The 9,382-nt window shown below is 32.7% G+C and overlaps 1 protein-coding gene across 1 annotated transcript; it reads right to left on the bottom strand.

Annotated features, from left to right (window-relative positions):
- Positions 1 to 426: 426 nt before the first annotated feature.
- LOC113758432 lies at positions 427 to 1,451 on the bottom strand (the record flags this gene model as incomplete). Its single annotated transcript, XM_027301291.1, has 3 exons — positions 1,336 to 1,451; positions 925 to 1,087; positions 427 to 683 (listed from the first exon to the last, which is right to left on the bottom strand). Coding segments are annotated over exons 2-3 (385 nt in total), but the record flags the coding sequence as incomplete, so codon positions are not given.
- Between the last annotated feature and the right edge of the window lie 7,931 nt (positions 1,452 to 9,382).

The following is a 9,382-nucleotide window of genomic DNA, read 5'->3' as shown; positions in this document are numbered from 1 at the left end:
AAAAATAATATCCTAGTGAAAAATTAGGCCAACATCTAATTTAGTTGTGGAATCTAATTTTGTGCTTGAGTCATTATAAATCCAGAAAACAACAGATCAGAAAATCCTTACAACTCCAAGCATGCGTTTGCCCTGCAAAACTTTTTGTCAAGGTAAAATGAAACATAGCACGTTCACTCCTAGTTCACACACAAATGTCATCAATAGATAGTACAATTTGCTTGTCTGTACCTATACCATTTCTATGGACAGTATAATTTGCTTGTCTGTAGCTATACCATTTCTATAGAAGTTTAATCTGCGTGTCTGTTGTTCACTTGTAAATTTCAGCAATAGATAGTATAATTTGCTGGTCTGTAGCTATAGATAGTATGATTTACTTCTCTGCAGATAGTATAGATAGGAGCTATACCAATGCAATAATACCTGCTTGATACTCGGTAAGTCTCTCATTTCTAATCTTGGGAAGGGGATCATCATGGCCAGTAGCAATGACCAGGTAATCGTAAGCAACAAGGCGACCCTCTGCAGTTAAGACATCAGAATTGGTAATATTGATGGCTTTGGATACTACAAGACGGCCATTAGTCAGGTAATCTTTATGGTTGATCACTGATCTCTCTGGAAATGAAGGCTCCACCATTCCTCTTAAGCTTGCCCATGGGATCTCAAAGTACTCTTTCCTGATTATAATATCACAGAAGAGCAAGTTATATTGCAACTATTTTATCCTGAACAAGTAAGCGAAGCAGAATTTATCTCAAGCCACCAAATATTAACTGTGCAAGATGAAGAATAAAGGCAAAACAGACAAAAGTAGATATCAATAATGACTACTAAAGAAACTCATCATACGAGAGCCAATTGAAGTGTCTAAATTCCGGTAATGATCAGCAGAGGAAAAAAATCAGAATGAGAGCTTACTGATCAATGAGGGTGAGATCTGCAGTGAACTGAAGAGACTTAGCAATGAGGGAGCCAGCTACTCCACCTCCTATCACCACCACCCTCCTCCCTCCTCTTCCAATTCCCATGTCCCCTGCCTTCTCCATCCAACTCTTCCTCCAACAGTATCCCTCTTCCTTTTCTGTACTAATATCACAAAAACAACATGATGTTTATCTAGTAAACAAGATTTGCAATGAATGACAGAGAGAAGAAATTGGCCCCAGAAAGAGCTGATAAACGAGAAGAAACATTTGTGTGGCAAGGAAAGTGGTTGGTGTTTACTTGGTCGACTTGAAGAATTTTTTTAGATAAGACTTTTGATCAAGATTTCATTCAATAAAACTATAAATTGTGCCTTGAGAAATACTACTAAAGAAAGACATGTACCAACATGTTTGTCAACTAGTGAGAAGGATTCTAGGAATGTTCATCAGCTGGCGTCCCTTGAATCATGGGATTGAAGAACTTTCCCATTAAGCTTTATTTTTTCCTGCTTCTGTAGTTGACTTTTGCTTCTTGGGTTTAAACAAGTACTAGTTGATACTATACATTAATTTTTGTTCAAGTTGGCCATGACCGTGTCAAAAGAACTTCATGTGAAAATACTAGGTCAACCATCTTACTTGACTTGATAAGAACATTGATTGAAAGTCAAAAGCATCGAATTTGAGTTTTGCTAGAGTTAAAAAAAAAAAAAAAAGAAAAGTCGTCGGGTTAATGCTTACATAAAGGCCGGAAGTTAGAATGGAAAACCAATGCAAAAATAAAAAAGGTGATGTTTAAGTTGTTTGCAATTAAATCATGGAAAATGTTATTTGTATTTTATTTTTTGTAATTTGCACTTTCACTATTTGTTTTATCATATAATCTGATAAATGAAAATTATACGATTAAAATGATAGAAGGAGTGTGATTAAATTATACGAGAAAGGTTTTGAGGTTGTACAGATTGTTGCCTTTTTTTTTTTTTTTTTTTTTTGCCCTTTTGGAATTTCCCCTTGCCGTTTAAAGTTCCCATAAGTTGTATTAAGTTAAAAAAAAAAAATTCTATTAAGTTTTGGGCGGGCCCTTTATTAACCTCTTTTGAAGCCTTAGATGTCTTAACGGGGAGCGTTAAGGGAATTGGGTGGATCCCTTAAGCTGTGTTCTGTTTGCGCATGAGCCCATTTATCATTCTCCAAAATGCATCCCGCCCATTTTGCCAATTTGTGTTGGATAGGCATTATTTGCAAATAATTATGAGAAATGTTATTTGTACTCTCATTTTATTATTCACGCATCCACTATCATTTAAAAACTATATGATAGAACAAATGGTGGAAGTGCAAATAACGAAAAAGGGAATATAAATAACATTTTCCATAATTATTTGCTTGCATCATAAACATGTTTTTTAATCACTTTTTTATGTCATATATGTCAGACATATTTTTCAATCAACTTGTTTTATCTTTTCAGCTACCTTTTTTTATTTCATATATATCACATCATAGAATTATTACAGTAATTATTTCAAATAATAGTAAAGTTAGTAACTGCAACATTAACTACTAGGCAACTTTGAAATTCCTTATTTAACTCCCAGGTCTTGCTCTTTCTCCTTTCTAAAGTTTAGAGTCTCCATCACAGAACAACACAAAATAATATGTTTGTGAAATTGCCACTTACAAAATACCATGTCAAAGTGAAGGAGATTGATCGACAATTTGCAAGCCCATTAACGCCATGATGACAAAGTTACCAGCCTTGTTGGACAAAGCCAAGTTAGAAGTGGGCTTGCTTGTAAGCTAGCTTTGGTGTTTGTGTTGCCCAGAAGCCTATCCAGATCTTTAACTTTTGGACTTAAACCATTTAAATATTGGGCTTTGGATTGTCAGGTTTTTGGCTTAGTTAGGCATATATCGTGTTTGGATAGAAAATTATTTAAAAAATTATTTGAAATAATACTGTAATACTTTTTATAATGTGATATGTGAGATAAATGGTAGTTGAAAATAGAAAAATTATGTTTGAAAAATATATTCATGATATAAGCAAAAAAATTTTAAAAATAAGATGATATCCAAACAAACCCCTGTGGTTGTTTGGCTAAGAATTTATTCGCCTTTTAATCCATCTTAATTTATTTGTCCATGCATGAGGAAGAAAAAACAAAAGAAGTGTCATTAATACATAGATTCAACATTTGGGCAATTACAAGGAAAAGCTAAAGGGAAATGTGAAAGAAAAAAACCCTTTATCACATTAAAATACAGCTTCAAGGTGAAGACTTTTCAGGTAGAAAATCATAGGTTATAATGAAATTTCACTTTATTTTCTTCATTATTTTGAAGGTGGGGGGCTGCGTGGACCTAATAGGTGAGCATATCAATTTCAGAGCCTTCAAGAGATTTGAAAAACACCTAATTCTTGAACTTACAGCAACAAATTATGGTATGAAATGGTCCACTAGGCCACCCCTAATTATGAATGGTATCTTGGCTCTGATTAGAAATCCATAAGTCCAATGATTATAATTTATAACCAAGAGAACAAATATAAGGAGGCATAGAAACATTAAACTCTAAACGGTCATGTTAGTAATTTTAAAATTTGCAGTTCGACTCTCAAACTCTTTCTTTTTTTCTTGTGGTTGAAAGTTTTTCCCGAATAATCATATTTTGTGACTTTTTATGCTCATTGCTGGTCCTACATGGTGTTAGCCAGGTTACAATTGATATTGAGATCAATTTAAGCCTTGGTGAAATTGCATGTCTATTCATTTTTATGATAAAAACTCGTCAAAAAGTGTTTGATAATTTTTTAATGCTTTTCTGTTACTTTTCTGTTACTTTTTTGTTTGAAGTATTATTTAATCAAATTTTTTAATATAGAAAAGTTATTTTGCCACTAAAACTTTTTACCCCCCCCCCTCCACCCCACCCCACAAAAACAACTTTTTTTCAAAACATACATATAAATTTCCAGAATTGTTATAGTAAGCAATAATGGTGATCTTGAACAGTGCTATTTTAAGAATGAAGCCAATAAACTAAACATTCACAGTCACATGTACTCTTGTACTTTGAGATAAATGCATGTGGCCATCTTCAAGCAAAAACGAAGAGAAGAAACAAGAAAATTCCAAGAAAGTCGATCATGCGGCTTTAACTTTATTCAATAACCTAAGCTGGCAGGTAAAGGACCACTCGGTTTTTTTTTTACTATCAAACAAGATTTTGTGCCATGAAATAAATCGAACATGTTCGGACCCAAAATAATATTCATAAATAAAGCAAAAGATTATGTCCTCAGGAGGGTGGACTACCTGTAAAAATCTTCTAAAAGAGGGAGTCTGAAAATCTATTTTGTGGCAACAATTTGACATTTTCTCATGAGTCATGACTGGTAATTACAATTTCTTGAAACCTTTTCAGCAGGAAGAACTGCACTATACCTCATGGTATAATTACAGACCAAATGTATGACAAGAGAAAGTGAAGGTGCTGATCAGATTTAGGGCAAAAACCCTATACAGATTAGGAGAAAGAGAAGGCAATGGATAACTGATTTTCATATTAATCCTGTAGAATTTACACACTTCTTCCAGTTAAATTCCCATTAGAATTTGTGGATGGAAATGTATCCCACGAAAAATGTGGTCGATGGCCATAATAGACTAGTAATAATGTTGCAATGTTTGCCTTGATGCATAGAAAGCGTAGTGAAGCTCATTACAGAACTGCAGATCATCTTTAAAAGGTTAAAAAAAAGAAGAAGAAAGAACTGCAGATGAGAAAAAAAAAATTATAAAGACCTGTGAAATAAACCATACTTGAGAAATTAGTTACAGTTTCATACTTGGTTTATCTAATGATGACTCCTGTGTGCAAATGATCTTTCATGATAGACTATGTACTGTGTACCATCCATTTTGTCAAAAGTTACGTTTATAAAGATTTTCTGTTTCATGCATACATGTTACGTTAATAATCTTCTGGTTACTTTCTCAATGTCAAGGTGTTAAGAAGTCATGATTTTAATAGGACAGTTAACGAAACCATGATTAAGCAATATTGTTTTCTTAATAATATGGTTAACCCCCACCTAATGATACTCCATTATTGGGGGGTTACTAACTCTAGCTAGCATCATAATCAGAATCAAGAACATTCAAAATGAAGAAAAGTGGTCCATAGAGCGAAAGGTGATTTCCCATTTTACCTCATTGGCAAGTGTGATAGACAAGTGGAAAGAAAGTGAATATTGATTTTTTTTGGGTGACAAGACAAAGATTAAAATCAATGGTGGAATCAATGCCAAAAGTAAACCAATAAACTTGATTCCCAAAATAGTAATTTATCATGTGATTAAAGATTAAACTATATCAATTACATGTTCATCCAACATGATACTTACTCGATACTCCCATGCAGTGCTTATATATAGCTCTACATTAATTACATGACCAGCTAGGCAGCAATCCATGTAACCCATCTTTTATAGTAGTACTTTTCTACAATTTTGGCTTCGCATAAAGTACTCAAAATCTCAGTTGCAATTGTGGTCTTGAAGCTAACAGGGACACTAGTACAAACCCATGTAGATGTTTATATTTGTTGTGTAGAATCTTCATGTGAGCATGAGAATAAAGAATTCAGAATGAGAATTACAGCCTATTACTGAGACAAAAATACAGTAATTTATCGGCCTTTTGGAGCTTGGAATTTAGAGGCAAATGAGAATCCCCGGACCTCCCTCCCCCATGCAGTCGGATATATCAAACAAAAACAGACAATTGGCAGCGGCAGTTTAACATCTGCCATTGTCAAATGACAATTTTACTACTAATAGCAGCATGAACAATTTTTTGTCAATTAAAGTTTACGCCAGTGTGAGGAGAATTGACATGCATGCTTGTCCTTTTATTGACATGTCTAAATCTAACGTGATTAGCATATTGAGATTTGAGGGTTATTGCAGATTTTCTTTTGATACCTAATTTTTTTTTTAAAAAAAAAGAAAAGAAAAAAGAGAGAGGAAAGAATAGACAGTGGTGTGAATAAAGTAACGTTTTGTACTCGTGAACTGAAATAGCAAATTTCGTGTAATTTTCTTTAACATTTTGTACTCATGAACTTGTGTAGTTCCATAAGAAATACTTAATAGTCCTTGATGGCTTTGAAGTTTCAATACATGAAAACTTTTTTGTTCTGAAAAAATTAGTTACTTGTAATATCATGTCATACCACTGCACTGCACTTTTGACGCTTATCTGTCATATTAATTAGTATACAGCAATTGAGTTTTTGAGTAGCGTATTTCAAGAACCGGTAAGGTACTGCAAACAAAACATCTCTTACAAAGGTAGGCTTATAAGTATTAAGAAGACCTTTTTTTTAAAAAAAAAAAAAAAAAAAAAAAAAAACCCTACACTTTTCTTTAATCATTATTATTATCATTTGATCCTCAATTTTCAATTGCAAGTTTTGTCATGTGACACATGAAAACACCTAGGGAATATCAGCCATGTTAAAGGGGTCAATGTTGTAACTTTGTAAGTACCCCTCCAAGAGCACCTTCCATCCTATGTAATATTATTGTAATTGAGGGGACTTGAATGGCGTTCCCTTTAATTTATGTGTTGGCAATTTTATCATGTCTTCTTTTGTTTCAGGATGCTTCTTTGCCCCTCCTTTGACGTCTCCTTAGTATTATGATTTCTTTTATCATGACTTAGTACCTTTGCTTAGGACAACAAGATTGGGACTTGGGAACTATTTTGCTTGCTATCAATCCTCTGGCTTCCTAAAGTAGGGCAATTCTATGGTCCCTTTAGCAGCTCACTCGCACCAAAGAAAATCTTCCTAAGCTTTAGAAACTCAATGAACATTGGGTAGAATATTCATTCAAGATTATTTTCAGGTGATGTAGATGGTATAACATCAAGAATTACTTCCTCATGTATGTTCATTTTCACTTCAAATTTTACAATCACAAAATGAAAAGCTTTATTTAATCGTCCTCTCTTTAATTTACTCACAGACACCATTGTCGTTATTATTTCATGACAAAGAAAGGACCACCATTTTTGGTAGGGGTGATGTGCCTTAAATCCCCTTTTATGGGTTTTGGGAATAAATGTCTGCATGGTGCCACACTATCTCTGGCAAGGGGTGAAATATTTCTGTGGGTTTGAAAAAATTGCAATACGTTTTTTAATAACTTTTATATCATATAAAAAAATACCAGTAAAGGTACGGTAAAAATTTTCAAAAATACTTCAAAAATAATCATCCAAACCGAAGTAACGTTTTGAGGTCACAAGAAAACCGCTCGCTCTTTTATTTTTTTTTTCCCCCCAGTGGAGTGTGAAATGTGAAGAGATAATTAGCAACTCCGTTTTTTAAAATTGAATTGGATTGATTACTTTTATACAAAATAATCTTAAAAAACTACTACTATTCCCAATTAAATATATCAAAACACATATTTCTTTTAAATTTGTAGTTGCATCAAGGCCACTCAATGGGCAGGTGCATGGGCGCAGTGCTAGCCGGGGAGCATAATGCATGCAAGCACATGGTAATCAAAATTATATGCACCCCTAATTAGATCCCTACCCCCATTAATACACCCTACTACGATCCTTCGTACATCACAAAATCTAATCATTGAGAAATTGTACTGGATTAGGTAGCTAAAATATTTTGGTCAAAACAAAAAAAAATTCTGTGAAATTGGTGGTTGGGATTAAAGTTAGTAGGACCCATATTTTGTGGTCAACGGTGATGATGAAGCTGCATCTCACCATCATGAGTTGTTAAGGGGTCATCTCTATTTGATGGCTATGCGCTAGCGCGTAGAGTATTTAATTTTGGCTGAAAAACCAGCTGGGTGTGTCGGCGGAAGGTAAGCAGTCCCATGAGCTCGGCTTCATTCTTCAATGACGTTATGGATAATTTCAGAAACCTCTCCCAATATTTTTGATAATTTTAATTAGCATTCTTAAACTGAGAAAAAATTACTTATCTCCCATATTTTCAACTTTTTGTAACAATGTAAATCCATTTTTAAATATATTGTTAAAAAAAAAACTCCTTTTTGGATAGAGAATATATTTTCATTCTAATATTCCACTTTTCTTGTGTACCTTTTTTATTTTCATAAAAAATCTCGTTAATCTCTTAAACTTTTAAAAACTTGGCCGATTTGGTTTTGTAGTTGAAAATTATAGGATGTTAACAGTATTGAAGGACCTTTTAATAGTTTTCATGTCATCAGTCGGTACAATAAACATAAACTTTAGAAATTCACAAACACTTTTCAGCAAAAGAATAATTTCTTTTTGGTCTTTAAAAGCATCTTAAATGAGTTTCTAAAAATAATATTAAACGTGCTTTTTTTTCTAGTTTTCATAAATTCTAACAATTTGAAAAACTTCCTAAGTTGATTGCAAATGCTTTGTAGTAAATTAATAATATTTTTTGGCTTGAAAACACCTTGAATACTCTCTTAAAAATAAATTATTTATACCTTAAACCCTAGTGTTATATTATATCCCACTAAAATTGCACATTCACATAATTTGTCTATTGATTTCAAGCTTTTCTTAACATATTTTTAATTTTGAAAAAAAATGACAACAAAAGGTACTTTTGGAATGACAACATCTTCTCTATCCAAAAATGAGTTTTTTTAATAATATATTTTGAAATGGGTCGATAATGTTACAAAAGTCAAAAGTAAAGGAGGCAAGTGATATTTTTCAAATTTCAGTTTTACTAAGTGAAATTAATTAAAACCTCAAGGGAGGTTTCTAAAATTATCCCATGAAGTTAAGTTGCTAATTTCATCATCAATTCTTGATAATTGTATACGTGCCACTATAAATTTTGGTCAAATGACGGAAAAGTGAAATTAAGACAATACAAAATGGACTTAAATAACTCTGTCTTGACCTCAATTCTCCAAGAATATGTTTCCAAGAATTTGTGAAATCTGCTCCACAGTTGTTAGACTAAAGTTAGACTTCGGTTAAATGAAATGGCTCATTTGTAATAATGGATGAGTCAAAGGAGTCATGAATGAATCAAATGTTCCATAGAAATTGTTGAAAGTCAAGTAGTAAAACTAATTGACCCATTTTCATTAGCAAAAGGTCGTAACTTAGGTGGTGTTTGAATTATAGTTTTCTACTAAAAAATTTTTTTTAGACTTTTCGTGAATATATTTCTTAATCAAAATTTTATTTTACATACATTAAATTGTTACAATATACTTTTTTCTTCAAAAACTCCAAAAATAGCAATTTAAATGAGTCTCACGTAGTAAAACTGCCGTCGTAAATTTGTGAACCCCTAATATTAATAATCGAATAGACTATGCAAAACTGTAATTGACATTTCAAAACCGGATGAAATAAATCTAAACTTTTCTATTTTGAATTTTGCAC

The sequence above is a fragment of the Coffea eugenioides genome, unplaced genomic scaffold, assembly GCF_003713205.1.
Source record: "Coffea eugenioides isolate CCC68of unplaced genomic scaffold, Ceug_1.0 ScVebR1_506;HRSCAF=1195, whole genome shotgun sequence".
NCBI classification, from domain to species: Eukaryota; Viridiplantae; Streptophyta; class Magnoliopsida; order Gentianales; family Rubiaceae; genus Coffea; species Coffea eugenioides.
This window is presented reverse-complemented; position numbering and strand designations above follow the sequence as displayed.